Consider the following 18,553-nt stretch of genomic DNA (forward strand, 5'->3'; position numbering starts at 1 on the left):
GTTCTTAGCAAATATGTACGAAAGGCTTTCTACCTTCACTGGAAAGAGTTCATTGTTTAACATGAAACCACATTTATGGCATATTATATCATTGTTTTCTTTCTTTTAACATAAACACCTTATTGTTGCTTTAAATTGCTGACTTTATGATTTTTAAAGTATATAACCTATATTTTATTGTTTTAAAGTTTTATTATTTATGTGTTGTATTTATAATTTCACATAGACTATGATTTCAATATTTTGAAAATTTCGAGGCACAGAAAGAGTTTTTCTTTAGAAACTGTTTATATTATAGATAGTACATACATGAAAAATAGAATTGCCTGAAAGAAGGAAAACAAAATTACCAAAATCAGACCAGTATTAACGATGATACGGCAAAGTTAGTCGTATAAATTAGTGGGGAAAATCCACACGTTTTATTTTATACCTCTGGTTCTAATTTGTTTAATTAGACCTGGTTTATGCCCTTTGGTGCAGTTTACAGAGCCCTAAACCACTGCCAAGTTTGGTGTAGATCGGTCGAGTAGTATTGAAGTAATATTTAATTTTTTTTTATTTTTAAAAAGGAATTAAATGTCCAAATATGGCGAAAATTTGTACTAAAAATTTTATTTTCTAATTTTTTTTCAAAAATTCATATTTAAGGGTTTTTCGAGGTACTAAAAACGAATATAAATTTTGTTTCACTCCTAAAAAATCTTATAGGTCAGTCGGTTTCAATTTTTTCAATATAGTACTAAGAATAATGAACAGTGAGAGTTGTTATTCATATATGTATATACTACATGTAGTATATACATGATAATATGATAGATAATAAAATTGCCTTAAATAGTAATAAAAATCAACTAAATCGGACCAACTTTTAACGATGCAAAGTGAAGTTTACTGTTAACAAATTCTTTATTATAGTTACCGTCTTATAACATCATCTGTATATATAAAAGGGAATAGTCGAATCTTTGCTCACATAAAATTCAAAGAACGCCCACTACAACAAAATTACAACTCAAAAACTCCTTAAAATATTGGCCACTACAGAAGAAGGAAACAGTGTGGAATCTAAATATATATATAAATCGAGACATTTCAGAAATAGGGGTTATGAAGAAAAAAAAATTTTTTTGCCCACAATAATCTTTTGAATTACTTGCAGGTTTATTTCAAAATGTCCCTTTTCGCAGTGGGCAGGTATTAAAACATTGAAATATAAAAGGGAATAGTCGAATCTTAGTACAAAGATGCTAAAAACGAGTGTCATCGTGGTTCAATTTATGTTACCAAATCATAATAATAAAGGATATTTAATTTAACTAAATACATAAATTTATAACCAACTATCATTTGTTTTCATTAAATCTATATAGATCCTTAAATATGGGAATAGCGAAGCATTGCCGGGTCAGCTAGAAGCTTATAAAAATATAATTTCACAAAAATTATGATTGGTTCTTAATTGCATATCTGGGGGGTTCAATTAAAAGAAAAGGGGGGAATGTTCATTTTATTATTAAAAGATATTCTTACCTCCTTGTTTTTCATGTGATTTTTGACTATCGGTTGGGGATATGGCCCTCTCATTACCTTCACAATGCCTGAGGAGTTACCCATCTTGTACCTTGCACTGCAACACGTGTTTTATTGTAGCAAGTATCTTAATACGGTAGAACAGTACTCCATTACTAAGTATATAAACTACTATACAAGCGAAAAAATCGTGGATTCATGTATATGTGTTACTGCTAAATATAAAAAAAACATATAAGAAGTCTCTCTTATCTTTAGTCATGACCTGTTGTTTGCTAACTCGTGTTGGTATTTTATCAATCAATGTTAATTTATTTACAATTTTATGAACTGATAGAGACCGTTCTTAGAGGACGTATGTCCGAACACGTTGCGGCGAGGATCCCTAAGTGTTCGATTCCATCCTAGGTCAGTTAATATGCATTTCTCGAAGGTGGTGTGCATATCCATTCCTTCTCCTTGCACTAGTATCCGTTATGTCAGTCCCAGAACCTAAAGCTACGTAGTGAATAGAGCTATACGCCATAATGAGTGAACTGTTAAAACAGTTTGATTAATGTTGTCCTTCAATTTAATATAATCAGAAATAACGTCCCCTTATTTAAGTAAAATAATATATACATGGCATTTTAGGTGAAAATAAATTTGTTAGAATTATAATTATTTGTTAAAGATTATTTCTCCAACTTTAATTTATAAGTTTTCCCTTACAAGCTATCTTCAGAAATACTAAAAATTAAAAAATATATAATTATATGACATTTTAATTACTAAATCATTTTTTTCAATTATTAATCACAATTAATATGCAACTTTGGTCTTCTAGTTATTTTGTATTTCTATCCAATATTTTGTAATGCAATTCTAACTTGATTCCAAAACATCTATAAATTTAGTCCTAACATAGACATGTCTCTAATATTACATTTTTATGAAACAATAATATTACAATTTTAATCTTCATTGCTTTTTTAAAAATTAAAATAAATAATCGCTAGACATAAATACCTTTTAATTTGAAAGATCAAAAATATAATTGTTAAAATTAGTAATTAATTCACAGATGAAAAAAATAAATTTATGTGCACTCATATAATTATATTTGAATTTCGAATTTACTCATAAAATAACTTACCAGATAATGGTGGAAATATTTTAGACCGTAGATTTAATTTAAGAAAATGTAGGTTGGTGTATGTGGTCATGGAAGAAAACAGATAAATAAATCCGAATTATTTTATAATTTTATAATGTATGTTAACTTTATGAGTTCATCAGAACAAAGCAAAATAAAATAAACAATCACAAAGAAACTATACAAATATGAACTATTAAAATGCATGAGTTATATGATTATAAGTTATATAAAATACTTCATTTTTTAAATTTATTTATTGCTATTTACAACTGTACATAAAAACACATTTAAGATCAAAATGGAGTGATGCAGGCATGTAGAAAAATTACCCATTGGTAGCACTATAATCATATTTCTACACAACAAGGTCTCGAGGACATCTTCTTTTCAGGCGCCTCGGAGGTTTGTCAGGAATAGAAGAATAAGCAAGGTTAGAAACTAGTGGGTTTTGATGGTTAGAGAGTTTACAAAGGAAGGATTGATATCTGCTTCGGGCTGGGTCGGTTACATATAAAACTTTAAGGTCTTTATGGATGATTTTATTAGTAACAAAATAAAGAGCATTGATTGAGGATTTTGGATTGTAAGGATTGGATACAAGAGGAAATATAAAATACAAATTTAAAATTACACATTCACTGCTCGTAGATTTCGATTGCTACAACACCTACTTGACAAACGCTCTAAACTTCACATTCACTACACAAAACTATTATACAATCTGATAATCAGACCAATTTGGACATATGGAATTGAGCTCTGGGGCTCCACCAAACCATCAAATTCCTCCCGTATCCAATCCTTACAATCCAAAATCCTATGTAAAATTCTTGATGCTCCTTGTGACGTTACAATTAAACTCCACAAAGACCTTAACATCCCATATGTTGCAGATTTGGCCCAAAACAGATATGCGTCTTTTATTTTCAAACTCCTTACCCATCCTAACCCATTAGTTCTTAATCTCTCATCCATAACATCCCTGATAATCCTACGAGGCGTCTGAAAAGAAGATGGCCACGGGACCTTCTAATTTAAATTAATGCTTGAAGTACCACCAATGGGTGGTTCCTTTCCATGATTTTTAAGTGTAAATGAAATATTCCACAGATTTACTTATTGTACTGATGTAATTTACTTTAAATAAATTACACATTCAGGACAGGTTATTACACTATTATGTTACAGGTTATTATGCCTGGGATATTACAGTAACTTTTCATTAAATTATATCAAAACTTTATATAATCGGGTTTGCTAATTTTTAGGATATTCCCGAAAACAGCCCTAAATATTCTGATTAAACTTGATAAATCAATGTATAATTGAATGATATTTAACCCTAGAATGACACACTTCTATAAGTCAACTTAATCTGACACTCTGGGGTGTGATACACCCCAACATATGAATTGGTATAAAATATAAGTGATATAATCTGCAATGCTTATAATCCATTTTAAAATAACTAAGTGGTCTAGGTAACAAAAATAAATCATTTCAAAATGGGTTATGTATATATGTATTTCCAAAAATCACATATTGTAAAATTTTACGATCCAACTAGCTAAAAAATGAATAAAAATTAAATGTTGTTCCTAAATAAAAAAAAAAAAATTGTATGGCTCTTAAATACAGATAAATACGAAGTAAATGAATCATAAAACGAGGTGGAAAAGTCATTTTTTTAATTAAAAATGAATAAAATACATAGTGGGGGCCCCGAAGGGACCTCTTTCACACACTACACTGCAAACATATTGCCGCCCTGTGTTCATTGCAAATAGCTCTCTTACATTGCAGACATGTCAATTTCGTTTTCCTGTCCTTTCCCCTTTCACAAAAAGAACACCTTTCTTGTTTCTCCAAGATCGCATATGTATTTATTTCCGCATCTATTCCTAAAATGTCTTCAATACCTAGGTGCAGTGACCGACGAAGTGCCTCTGCCTGTGGCTTCCTCTTTAGGCAGGGTTGCAGAAGTGAATATCCCAGACCAGAAAGGAAGTCTTTGCGTTTCATTTTATTTTTCTACTTTACCAGAGAAACAATAACATACTGTTCACCCCGACATGATCCAACATTCCAAAAAAAAACGGAGTGGCCACCTCCTTGTTTTTCTGGCCGTTGATCAATGGTCAAAAGTATCAGTTCATCCGTTATTTAAATTATAATCATGTATGACTTATGCTTTACCAGATTCTTCAATGACTGCATCATCTTGCATTAATCGTTACGTGCCATTTTGTCATTAGCCTTCCTCTCTTGTCTATTTAGTTTATCATCAAATCTCAAGCAGTATGAGAGGAAGCTGAACCAATTCATGGGTATGGTGTGTCGAAATAAAGGATGGTCCCTTTTTGTAGAGAAAAGCTCCCCTAATGAGAGTTTACCGGATTTATTATTTACTTACACTAAGGACACTCAGGGGTGTGAAATACCCCAAGACTAGTTCAAATCACAATAAATAGCAAAACAAGACTGACACATGGCAGCAGATAATCAGAACCAATTATGTTATGAATGACAGTTATTTACATGGCGTGGTTTAGCAAAAGAGCAGGATGTAGCAATGTAGGAATTATTCAAAATTTAAAAAGTGCTGGGGTATGTGACACCCCAGTGTGTCGTTCTAGGGTTAATATAAGATGGTCTTAGCCTCATTCAAATAGCCCGGGAGGTCTTGAATATGGATTTATTAAAATATTTTCCTTTAAAGTACTTTTGTTTGTTTGAAATCATTAACCATCCCAAAATTTTAGTAGAATTGAAAAATAGATAAATCCAAATTATGAAAAAAATTATGATTACCTCTAGAATATAAGAGGCAAAATATTTATTTCAGGTTGAAAAAACATTTTCGGAAAAAAGAGTTGTAATATGGACGTATTATATACCATTGGAAAGACAATATACTATTTAACATATAAAGTCGTAGAAGGTAATGCAGAATGACCAAATTGCGTAAATAAACGGTATATTCTAAAGTAATTTGCACACTAGTCGACGCCTGCTCAATGCGGTTTTCCATTTTGCCTTTTTTTTAAATTCTCTTATGTCATCTTAGTGATTAAATAATTAGTTTTTTTTAATTTCACTTAACCTACAGTGATTCTATAACAACTTAGCATTCAATGAATGGTTGAATATTATGGTTCAATAAATATTGGAAGTCAACCTACTGCCACGAGGGTGCATTTATATTTTTTTTTTAATTTTAAGATTATCCAGAGTTGAGCTTTGGGGCTCCACTAACCCATCAAATTCCTCCCGGATCTAATCCTTATAGTCCAAAATCCTTAATGCCCCTTACTTCGTTACAAATCAAGTCATCCATCAGGACCTCAATGTTCCATATGTTCCAAATAGGGCCAGAACCAAACACCAATCCTTCCATGATAAACTTCCCAATCACCCAAACCTACTTGTTTCTAACCTGGCTTCACCTCCATTCTCTAATAATCCTCGTAGGTGTCTGAAAAGAAGATGGCCTGTAAAAGGAGATGTTTGTATCATGTCATTTTATCCCTAATAGAAAATTTATTTATTGTGTTTATTTTTATACAGTTTTAAATAAAAAAAGAAAAAAAGTTGCAGGTAGTAGGTTTTCAAGGAATCCAATAGTCTTCTAATTTGTAGTTACAAAGAATAATAGGGAAAATTTAGTTACATTTGGGTGTTTCTAAGCCTTCGAACTGAAAAGTAATTTGGAAAATTAGTACTGGAAACTTTTAGTGGTATAGTGCAATAATATAGAAATATCTTGACTTAATTTCTGTGGTGGTCCCATGAAATGATAAATTGACCTCCCAACTTGGTTCGAATAAATTGATTCTAGATTACCTCTCCCTCCCTCTGCCCCGGTATGTCAGAAATGACCAGTCATCATAATAATTTTACCATCTTTACCGCTTGCGCAGTGTAGGATTACAATTTGTAGAGTCTGGACCAAATGTCTCGCTCTTGGACCATCTCCATTCTCCTACTCCAGTCCATATCCCGCCTCCTTAACACTCTCCTCCCAGTCAATGCGTGGTCTTCCTCTTAGCCTTCTTCCCTCCAGGTGAGTCTCATATGTCTTTCTGGCAGTTTTTTCCTGGTCCATCCGAAGGAGGTATCCGAACTATCTTAGCTTGTGCCCCTCTAAAATGCTCTCAGCAGGTTTTTTAATCTTGGAATCAAACCGGCTCAGATATGACCAGTAAGGGGGTCATATAAAAAAAATCGGACAAATAGAAGTATTAAAGTAGAAGAAAAGGATTATCGAGTCTATCAGAAAGGGGTTGTACAACAGGTTGATAATTTTGTTGAGGGGAACTGCGGCCAAGAGTTGGTCTGTTTGAAATAATATTGGGAAATAAATAATTATTTTAATGTACCTTTTTTAACCACCAGTTGGACCATATTTCTAAAATTAATTGCATATATCAATTAATCACCTTCCAACGATAAGAATAACGATATAAGAAAAATAAAGTTGTATTTCACAATAATAATATTATTGTTTGCAATTATCTGTGAGTTTTCTGTTATGGCGGCACGTCCAACCAACTTATCGAACAATTTTCTTGTCGATACATTACATAGATGTATTCTAGATATATATTACCGTTAGGAAATGGTGAAAGAAATTTGACTAAGGGAGGCAGGTGGCTAACGTTGGCTAACCTATTTGGCAAATGCACTCCGAGCCATCATGGTTATAGCCACCTGAAGATATGAGGGTGGGGGGGCGGTGATGGGCATAGAAATGTGAGCCCAAATATTGATCATCTGCTTTTTATCAGGATGAGTTGTAACGTGATCCGACTAAACTGCTCCTCGCCGTCAGACACGGATAAAGTTCTTTCAATTACTGAGGTATAGGATCAATTATTAAGAGTGTTTAATACTAGTATCAGCTTAAAATAAACCCACAATAATACTCATAGAAATTGTAGTAACATCCTTTAAAAAATACGATATGCCTAAGCGAACCTAATGATGTACATCTCACTCCACACTACTGAGTCAGCCATTTTGTTTGATAAGTTGGTCCGGTATTAGGTTTAATAATCGTTTATTAAAAAAAAAAATTTCTGATTTTAAATATTTAAAAACATTTTTATGTTAGATAGATTTAGTATTCAATCCACAGCAGACATCCCTTCCAATCCTAACACTATCCTCACCACGTATGCAGATTACACATCACAGCTGATAAAAACCCTTTAATTGCACCCCAATTTCTCCAATCCCATATCACAACCCTCGAGAATTGCGTTGAAATTGGAGGATTCAGATAAATCCAATCAAATCACCTTTAATCTTCTTCGTAAACCTACTGACTGCCCTACATTATTTTGACTACATTTAATAATGTTGCTCTTAGCCCTGTCGAACAGATCCGCTATCTTGGCTCATCTGGACAATTTTTAGACTACATCTTGACAAACGACTAACCACAAACAAAACCAGATACTGCACATCGGTTCCGACTATTACAGCAATTAATAGACAAACGGTCCAAACCTCCAATCCATTATAAAAAACTAATCTACTTGACTGTAATAAGGCCTATACTTAAGCTTTGGGGCTCCACTAAACCTTCGCATTCCTGTCGTATCCATTCCTTATAATAAAAAATCCTTAATGCTCCTTATTTAGTCACAAACCCACTTGCTTCTAACCCTGCTTCATTTTCCATCCCTGACAATCCTTCGAGGTGTCTGAAAAGAAGATTACCTCGAGACCTTATATTATAAAAATGTTTTTAGAATGCTACCAATGGGTAGTTTCTCTATATGCCTGTAACATGCCATTATGATCTTACATCAGATTTACTAGATGTATTATTATTTAAGTGCAATTGTAAATGTCAATAAATAACAAAATTTTGCTTGCTCACTGTCGAAAGTAGGGAAGCTTTGAATTTATGTAGGAAGTGATAAAAAGTTTTGTCCTCAGAACCGAAAATTTCCAATTGTGTGTTATGAGTCCAAGACAAAAAAAAAAAGAAGTTATTTTACCCCTATTTCTCAATACTTTAATGAAAATATATAAAATCATTAGTCAAAATTGATGATTCTGTCAAACATAAAAATGGTGGCAGTTTCAAAATGTTACAAGAAATTGGATTTATCATTCGGATCTCCATATCTCATATACCTAAAAAACTGAAAAATAGAATACCAATTTAAATAGAATATATTTTCTAAAGTAACAGCCCTAATAGGGCTAGTTGTTTTCGCTCTAAAAACAACATTTTTTTCCCCCTACTACGAAAAATTAATATTTTTGGAATTTATTTTCCAAATATCATGGAAACTACTACTTCCTACGAACGAAGTATAAATGGTTTATCAGCTCTCAATTGAGGAATAGTATAAGGAGTAGCATTTTCGATAGTGTTCGCCTCCCCCCCTCCAAAAAAAAAATCGCTAAATATTAATTTTTCGTTATTTAAAAAAAAAAAATGTTACTTTTCTTGAAAAACTGTATTGTGGTAACTATTGATCTTAAACAGATATATTAGGGCTGTTTAGAAATTTAGAAAACTGATGCTAGTTTAATTGATATTCTACTATGTTTTTCAGTATTGTTGGTAGTTTTAAGATATGGAGCTCCGAATGAAAAATTAATTTTGTGTAATGCTCTTAAACAGCCACCATTTTCCTTCTTCCCAAGTATTGTTGACAGTCATTAATTTCGACTAGTTATCGTTTCCTATTGTTCAGGAAACAACTTTTTGTTTATGAAAAACTATCTCAGCAACTATTGACATATTGATGCCTATTTTCACTCAAATTAAAGCTAGATAAATGCAATATAATATAGATTATAACGTTTATCTTCGTATGGTAGCAGTTTTCATGATATTCGCCGAAATTAATACACAAATTATTAATTTCCGTTATTTGCAAACAGTAGTTGCTTTTTGTAAAACTGTTTCTGGAACTATTGAACGACAGAGCTCTATTTTAGAAAATTTACTCTATTATAATATGTATTCAAGTTTTTTAGTGTTGTTGGTAGTTTTAAAGATAAAGCGAACATTTCAGATTTATATTAAATAAAATTAACTAAGGGAGAGTGCACATTAAATTCTTCAACATTTACTGTATCTGTTGCATAGTCCAGGTAAAAATTTAATCTTGTTCTGAAGGAAAAAAAAAATCAGTCAAGGAAGCACTGTTACTAGACCGACCGTTGTGCAAGGAGGTGATTTGGTCTGAATCACGCTTGACCTCAAGACTTTTACCCAACTTATGGGGGTGGGTGGACCCTAGGAGGGCTCCAGAACCCACAGGATTGACTCACGGCTGCAATATAACAGATACTAAAGACACTAAAACAATTTTCCTTACCACGCTGCCACAGCGCTCCCAGTTTTTTGTTATAACAAGATTAATTTTTTAACAGAAAACAACACACAATTTTTTCTTTACTTGAAAGAACTCAAAAATATTTTTTGTCTTCATTTCAATCAACAAGTGGGTTGAAATAATTTTTTTCGCTCTTGGGCTCTTGAACAATTGCTATTGTTTATTGTCTTACTAGAATTATTTTAATTCAAAATATGGAACCTTCAATGGAAATAAGCCTTGGACAGTTACTTCATGACATTTAAATGTATATAACTTTTTTTATTAGTTTTCTATATCTTCGTTGAATGTGTATCGAATGGGGTTTTAGATCCTTCTCTTTCAAGTTTAGAGGAGTAAAATTATATTGAATAGTAAATGTTTATAGGAAGGGGATAGATAAAAGATAGAGGGCGTAAAGAGAGAAAATAAAATATATTAAGAGGAGCCGGGTCCGGAGCGAGCGGAGCTTGATGAAGTAACGCCCTCTGGATCCTCCCGTTTTATGAAGGAATTAATAATTTTCCGGCTCCTTGGCGAGGGGGGAGGGGAGAGAGTGCAATTTCCCCGCATTTCCCAGGGGCCCCAGCCACCTGAATAACTCAGCCACCTTAATATTTTACAAGACCGGCTAACAGTGCCGCCTAGATACTGCGTCTTCTCGTCAGCCATGCTCTAGTCTGTAGTAGCGAATTACTGAGGACATTAATTATAGTACAATAAAATTACGAAAGTTGAACGCAAACTATTGGAAATAGACTACTAATTAGTTTGCAGTTGTCAACCAAAGAGTTTTATACGGTAAGAACAATACTAGGTAGTTTTTGTGGATAGTACTTTTTACTTTCACTTACCTATATATGGAATATGTAGTAAGGGAAAGTACAGTGATATTGCATAATTGCGAATTCGAGTTTTTAACGAAAATACATGTTTTGAGGACCTCTGAGTCCAAAAACCTAGCCTTGCAAAATGGTCTCTGTGTCTGTTTGTGATTAGCGCAGCTTAAAAACGAAAAGTCGTAGGAACTGAACTCAGGTATTAATGGTCTGGGTTATTACAGCAACATTTTCGATAAAATCCTCTAACCATTTTATAGAATTGATTTCCACATTTTTTAAAAAAATTTTCGAAAACGACTTACCTTATTGATTAAACTGTTAATGTACAATTAAATGTTCATTAATATCAGCCTTGTTAGTGAATTTATTGTGGGAAATTTTTATCTCAGGAACAATGGCGTATAGATGTCTACAACACTCATATTAAAGCTAGTTTGATATGCTATAATGTAGTTAATGACGTTTATCTTCATAGGAGTAGTTTCACGATATTTGCTAGAATCAACTTGAGTTGTTTGGACACAATTTCATCTGAAAATATCAGAAAAACTACGACCCCTACGAAGATAAACTATATAAACAATTTTATTTTACATTAAACTAGCTTTAAGTTGGGTGCTTGCAGCACGTCCAATGGTTTTTGAAATATAGATTTTTATAAATCAAAAATTTTATCTTAACAACTAGAAATCGACATTTTGTGAATTCTTTTGAAAAATTTCATTAAAATAACTACTACGAAAATAAACGTTAAATAAACCTAAGGTAAAAAATAAACTTAAGGTAGGTTACTCGATGTAGTATTGATATACTGATTAGGTGAAATAGAAATTGTAAACTAATTATTGTGATAAATGTAACTGTGAATATAATAGAAAATTAACTAATGATAAAAATTAACAATGGGCATAATTGCCTGCAACAATATGATAATCTATGTTTTGGGTGTGATAGTGTGAATAAGATCCTTGAAGCTGGTCGGTAAAATAAATAGTTTTTTTTTAAATTTATTTATTTAATGTAATTTATAACTGTACAAAATAATACAATAAGTAAATATGTTGTATGTTTCATATACACTTGAAAATCTTGGGAAGAAACCACCCATTGGTGGTACTTCAATCATTAATTTAAATTAGAAGGTCTCGTGGCCATCTTCTTTTCAGATGCCTCGGAGGATTATCAGGGATTATTAAGGATGAAAGATTAAAAATTAATGGGTTAGGATGGTTAAGGAGTTTGGAATGAAAAGACGCATATCTGTTTAGGGCTAATTCTGCAACGATTGGAATGTTAAGGTCTTTGTGAATGAGTTTATTTGCAACGTGATAAGGAGCATCAAGGATTATACGTAGGATTTTGGATTGTAAGGATTGGATGCGGGAGGAATTTGCTGGTTTGGTGGAGCCCCAGAGCTCAATTCCATATGTCCAAATTGGTCTGATTATCGTAGTATATAGTAATTTTTTGTAGTGAATAGGAAGTTTAGAGCGTTTGTCAAGATGTTGTAGAAATCGGAATCTACGAGCAGTTTCTTGTCGTTTCAGTCTTGTGTGTGGATTCCAAGTAAGTTTCTTGTCAAGATGGAGTCCTAAGTATCGAATCTAAACAGGCGTTAAAAATAAATAGTAAAAATAATAAAGAAGTGTTAAGACTATATGGATATTTTTATTATATATGTCCGATCACGGATGGATTAGTATGCTGTGTAATGTAACAACCCGATATATTTGGGCAGCATGAATAAATAAAGCATTTCATTCTCTAATAAGTTAAAAATTACTTTATAGCACATTCAAATAGCTTTAATTTAAGTGCTGGCAGACATCCCTTCGTCTAATAGTTCCTGAGATATAGATTCCCAACAATAAATTCATTGACTACAGATTTTTCAGTTGATATTTCATGAAATGTTGTTTTCAAAAACCTCTATCTTGGAAATTATTATACTTAAACAGGGGCCGCCCGTAGCTCAGCTGGTTTAGGCCCAGTCTTATCTTAATTTGAGATTGCTGGCGGTGTCGGTTCGAATCCGTTGACTTTTTTCATTGAGTGGCGGTCCCACAAAATGAAAAACTTGACCCCCAAACATGGTTAGGCATTATATGCCATGACTCCCATTGGAGTCCTTCCAATGGGAGTCATGGCCGAAAAAATACAAAACGTAAACGTAAATGATGTTCAATTTTGTTTGTTGTCGGTAGTTTTAAGGAGAATGAAAAAAAAAAATTGTTTAATCAGTTTGAAGCATCCACCATTCTGTATTCTCCCTAACTATACTTAGTATAGTAATCAATTTCGAGTAGGAATTATATTTAGTTCATTAAAGTAATAAAAAATTGGTGTGAAATAACTGACTTTTTTGCCACCGGGCTCTTGTACTATAAGTCGATGTAGAAAATGTATTGTTATATTGATATAGATCAGGCCATTTTATTAATGGCCTTTTATGTTTAATATAATAATAATATAAAGCAATATAACATACTAATATCAAAAACAAATTGAGATTTCTACTAGTAACAGAGTCAGACGGAAGAATGAAGAACTAGCATGCTGAAGAATTGCTGTCGGTGAGGTTTACAATCCGGTGCAACTAGAATTCCATTGCCAGCCGAATCAGGAATGATGCACACCAGATCGGGTATCAATCTAGCAGTGGTGGTAGTAATTACGTCAACCCCACGCCACGCCACAGCCGCCACCAGTTCACTAATGAAACAGTCCCCTTTACTTAATTAGTTGGAAATTAATAACTCTCCTCACCCGTCCCTTTAGTGTTTAAACAACGCAGTGGCAACTTGATTCTTACACATGATTAAACAATATTTTGTTTTTTTAAATAAATAGCTTCAGAGGCAGATTAAGCGAGGAGTCTGTAGAAAATGTTACTTGTATGACCTAAATGTTCTACATAAAACAATTAGTTTTACATTTAAAAGCAAATTACATTCGATATTTGTTAAGGTGAGTTTGTTAAGACGTTATGATCCACAATGCATCTATCCCAAAGTACAATTTAAACATGCAACTTGTTAAATATTGCAAGTTCTTCGAATCTTAAAGAAAATACGAAATGCTAAAAAGAAATAAACGATTCCTGTATTAAGGAACATCCAGAATCATGTTCTTCTTTTGGTTAGAAAAATTGGAAGGAGGGAGTGGGGGAGGGGTGTTCTGATAAAGTGTATCAAGCGGGTGTTATATTGAAGTATAAAAAAAAATGTTTGTCTATGGTTGTCTACGGGCAAATTAGAGTTATTTCAATAGCCGTTACGAATCATCAAAAGACTATGAAACCGACAATCACTTACTACATCATAACAACCTAAAGGCCACACAACCAATTTCATTGTTGCACATGGAGGTATAGCATATGGATTAGTATTGTCACTACAATCAACCCCTGACTAAAACAGTCAATAGATCGTCGATATTGACCGTGTAGAAGGCCCTCAGGTCAAAGCGTGAATATACACTAATGCATAACGCAGTTGATCCTCGCGGCGGTCGCTGGCAGCCCTTCCATTTAAGGAGGTTATGAAAAATAGTAAAATATTTTGAGCTCTACTGATTGAAAGGACTCACGGGATATTACTGAGTAATTTGAGACATCCGATATAATAATCAGTAGAGTAGTTCGCTCAAAACATCGCCCATAAAATGAGTAGGTAATTTGAAACTCCTAAACACACTACCTCCCATATGGCTTTGTCGTAGTCGAGGAAAAAGGAAATAAAGTAAAAATAACAAATATATAGTGAACCCCAACAGTTATTTTGTACTGTTTTTCTTCTTTTCCTGTATATTAAACCTCTCTAAACATAATTTCTAAGAGAAATTTTTTCAGCCCACAAAGGGTTTCGCGATGAAAAAAGTTTGAGAACCGCTGCTCGAAATTATAGAACTATTTGAGATAAAACTTATTAAAAGTTATTGGTTTGTATCATTGAATCGTTGGTATATGATATTATTATTTTTGTAATCATATTAGAAGAGCTGTTAAGAATAAAGATGACGCCATCGAGCGGAAGAGGTAAGACAATATCTAGGTAACAAGAATAGCCCCTGGCCATCACTCAGAGGGCTAATGGTATTGCCGGCCACGCCCTTCCTTTGCATGCTATCCGTCATTAATTATCCCTTCTACCACAGTGTCTCTTATATTACCCTTATAGCTTCGGTAAACCCCCGGGTCAGCCACCCCCTTTTAGCCGCCGGCCAATCATGTCGTGTACTTTTAGGGAGAGGGGAACAAAGTCGGGATAACAGGATGAGGTTATAATCTTGATATATATTGTGTAATCTATTCCAGTCTAGGAAACGAATTTTCAAGAAACTTTCACTCACCAACCTACCGTAAGAAAAAATAATCCTTGAACATTTCGAGGTTGGCAATAGTTCCACTTTCTATATGTTTCACATATTGATAAATGCAATTGAATCTGACTACTGTCATAACAGCCATGGAAAAACAATAATTAATAATTATCTCACATTTTATATTCATCAATTGTTTATAACTACTGACAATGAGGGACGGTTGTCTTTTTAAATAAACAAAATTTTGTAATTATTAGGGGGGAGAGGATCCTCTGTCAGACTAACCCTAAATTTTTTCATCCCCGATCATCTGGACATGGTAGTTTGGCTTTATCTTGGTGACAGCAGTATTTGTCGTTCTAGACACTTCTCCTTCGAACGTCAAAGCGCCCCAGAATTCACACTCCTTTTATTAAATAGCCTTGTTCAGCCAGCATATATTCATCTTGTCCAGATTCATATAAGCCCAAAATCGATTTGAGCCTTTTATTTCTGATATTTCCATTGTACGTTATGATGTGCTTTTCTTTTCTAACTGTTCATACTTTACGTTTTCAATTCTATCCCAAATTCTCTTTTTTCTAACTGTTGAGGATGTAACTTTTCAACTTTTCTCTTCTTTTACTCTTCAGAAAAACAATTTCTGTATTTCAGACACCTTTTTCATTTGCTCTTTTTTTGCAAAATGCGTTCGTTCTTCATCAGTTTGGCTCAATTTTTTTACGACCCGATTTTATTATTTCCCCTTGAATGTAAAATAAGGTATTACACGGTGATCACTGAAAACGTTTTTATAAAAACGTATTTTGTTTATAATTTTGGTTCTCATGCCTAGGATATAAAATTTGTATTAATTAGTTGTAATTTAATAATTATGTAATTGTGAAATTTGTGCAAGATATTTTAATTAATTATTCTATATTTTTTTAAAGGTAAGGAATGGCGCCAAAAGTAGATAAAAATAAAATTGAATTATCTGAGCTTGAAGATGAATTATTAGATTTAGCTCAAGATATAAAAGATACAATATATAAATTTATTTAAAGCCCGATTACCTAGGTTAGATATTGATTTTGATAAATTTCAGGGATGTTTTAAAGAGGCAAAATCTCAAGCTATTGGTTTTGTGAAAACCAATTTCCTTTAGTTAATCATAAAAATATTTTACAGTCCCTATTTATCCATATTTTATTACTACTTACGATTTGAGATCGTTAATTACATCAAATGATCAAAATTAAAAGTACTTAGATTTTTAAAAGTAGAAAGATTTTTTTTTATAAATCCGCATATAAGCCCTGTCATACTGTTCCAATGAGAATGAAACAGATCTGATATTATAAATCACTTAATAATCCATCTATTTATAGAGTTTAATCAAAATCGTTAAAGCCGTTTTTGATAAAACTTTAAAAAAGTTTAAAATTGATTCCCTAAAAATACCACTTATGGTTGGACTTTAAATTTTAAAGAAACGGTCGGTATAACATCTCAGGCATATACCAGGTCATTCAAAAAGTCCTGTCGTTTTTTTGGGGGAAATTATAAATAAATAAATATTTTCAAATAATCACCTTTATTCATCAAAATATCCACCGTTACAGTCGGTAACCTTCTCCCAACGAGATGGTAAAGCCCAAATTCCTTCCTTAAAAAACTGTTGATTTTTACTGCAAAAATAAGTGGTCAGTTCGTGAATTAGGTTGTCACGGTCTTGAAAACATTTTTGTCTCAGATTGTTGTCGAGATCTCTGAATAGGTGATAATCAGTGGGTGACAGGTCAGGGGAATATGGTGGGTGAGGCAAAACTTCCCAGCCTATTTCTGTCAATTTTTCCCTGGTCAATTTGGCGGTGTGTGGTCGAGCGTTGTCTTGAAGAAGCAAAGGTCTTCTTCTGTTGACTAAGCAGGGATCAAAAGTCTTAAGCTTGGATTGGCAATGGTCCAGTATATTGCAGTATACTTCTGCAGTGATGGTTTGCCCTTGATTCGAATCTCAAAATGCACTATTCCTTTGGCTGTCCAGAAAACAATGAGCAAAACTTTCTTTGGATGGAGATCTGGTTTTGGAAATTGTTTAGGTTTCTCATCTGCCGACAACCACTGATATGATCGTCTGAAGTTGTTGTACAACACCCATTTCTCATCACAGGTGATGATTCGATTCAAAAAGGGTTCGACTTTCAAGCGGGAAGTTAACGAAGATGCAGTTGTCAAGCGAACAAGCATATTGGCATCTGAAAGCTTATGAGGAATCCATTTATCCAGTTTTTTCACTTTTCCCAGTTCTTTAAGGTAATTCCAGGCAGTGGTGGCTGAGATATTAAGTTGAGAGGCTATCTCTGAACAACTTTGACGCGGATCCAACTCTACTACTCTTCGAACGTCCTCCTTATCAACTACAGTTGGTCGACCTGAGCGTGCCTCGTCTTCTAGTGTCTCGTCGCCTCCACGAAATTTTGAAAACCAAAATTGTACCTTCCGCTCAGACAGCACATCTTCCCCAAACACGGAGCATATTTTTCTAGCAGTTTCGGCAGCTTTTGAGCCAAGTTTAAACTCATAGAGCAAAATCGACCGAATTTGAGTTTCAACTGGAATCATTTTAACTAGACAGTTGGATGGTGACTGCATTAAATTAATCCTCCTTAGCCTCCTATTCATAAAGTATAAACATTTGTGTTTACATGGATAAAAGTTGTATTGAACGGAATTAATTAGCAAACACTCTAGAATCAAAATAAACAACGAACAAACGAAAAACGACAGGACTTTTTGAATGCCCTGGTACTTGCCCTAAATGTGTAATTTATGTTTTGTGACTTCGTTTTTTAACTAGGCTGTTTACAAAAACAGACCCACAAACATTTTTGGTTCCTTGTATTTAGGGGACCTAATTTCCGTGTAATTTTATCTTTCCTTCCCAAGCTCCAGACTTAATAAAATAATAAAAAGGACGTTATGTTGATCCTGTTCATCACGAAAGATCACGTTTTGAGAATTTCCGCACGAAATTGCATTTTTTGAATTTAAAATTTGACCCGGACTCATGAAAAAATCAAACATATAATGTCAATAAACTCACAATGAATGTTTAACTAAATGGATCATAATACGAGGTCAATTATTCCTATCTTGGCCAATAGTTCTTGTTTGGTCAGATAATTGAAATGAAATGAAATAACTTTATTCTGGGACATATGTCCCCTAAGAATAATTACATGGTTCGTATAGTGAGATTTTTATCTGGCGAGCGTTTACAAATTTTCAGATAGTAGAATGAAATTACATTGGTATATTGGTTTTACTACTGTTTATAATGTTAATCAATAACTGCCTATTTATTTGATTACAAAGATGTGGAGGTTTGGTTA

General features: G+C 33.2%; 2 protein-coding genes across 2 annotated transcripts in view; both read right to left on the reverse strand.

Annotated features, from left to right (window-relative positions):
• LOC106687298 (normal mucosa of esophagus-specific gene 1 protein) overlaps positions 1-18,553 on the reverse strand; it is a 109,012-nt gene that overhangs the window by 78,197 nt on the left and 12,262 nt on the right. The window contains exon 2 of the mRNA XM_014431096.3: positions 1,534-1,630. Within this exon, the coding sequence (XP_014286582.1) occupies positions 1,534-1,617 (84 nt within the window). The 5' untranslated portion in view covers positions 1,618-1,630. The remainder of the gene's footprint in view (positions 1-1,533; positions 1,631-18,553) is intronic.
• On the reverse strand, positions 17,082-17,783 carry LOC136795499 (histone-lysine N-methyltransferase SETMAR-like). The gene has a single exon (XM_067046271.1). The coding sequence runs from the start codon at positions 17,781-17,783 to the stop codon at positions 17,082-17,084; it is 702 nt and encodes a 233-aa protein (XP_066902372.1).

Source organism: Halyomorpha halys, unplaced genomic scaffold, assembly GCF_000696795.3.
Source record: "Halyomorpha halys isolate HHAL.00 unplaced genomic scaffold, Hhal_1.1 Scaffold945.1, whole genome shotgun sequence".
Taxonomy (NCBI): Eukaryota; Metazoa; Arthropoda; class Insecta; order Hemiptera; family Pentatomidae; genus Halyomorpha; species Halyomorpha halys.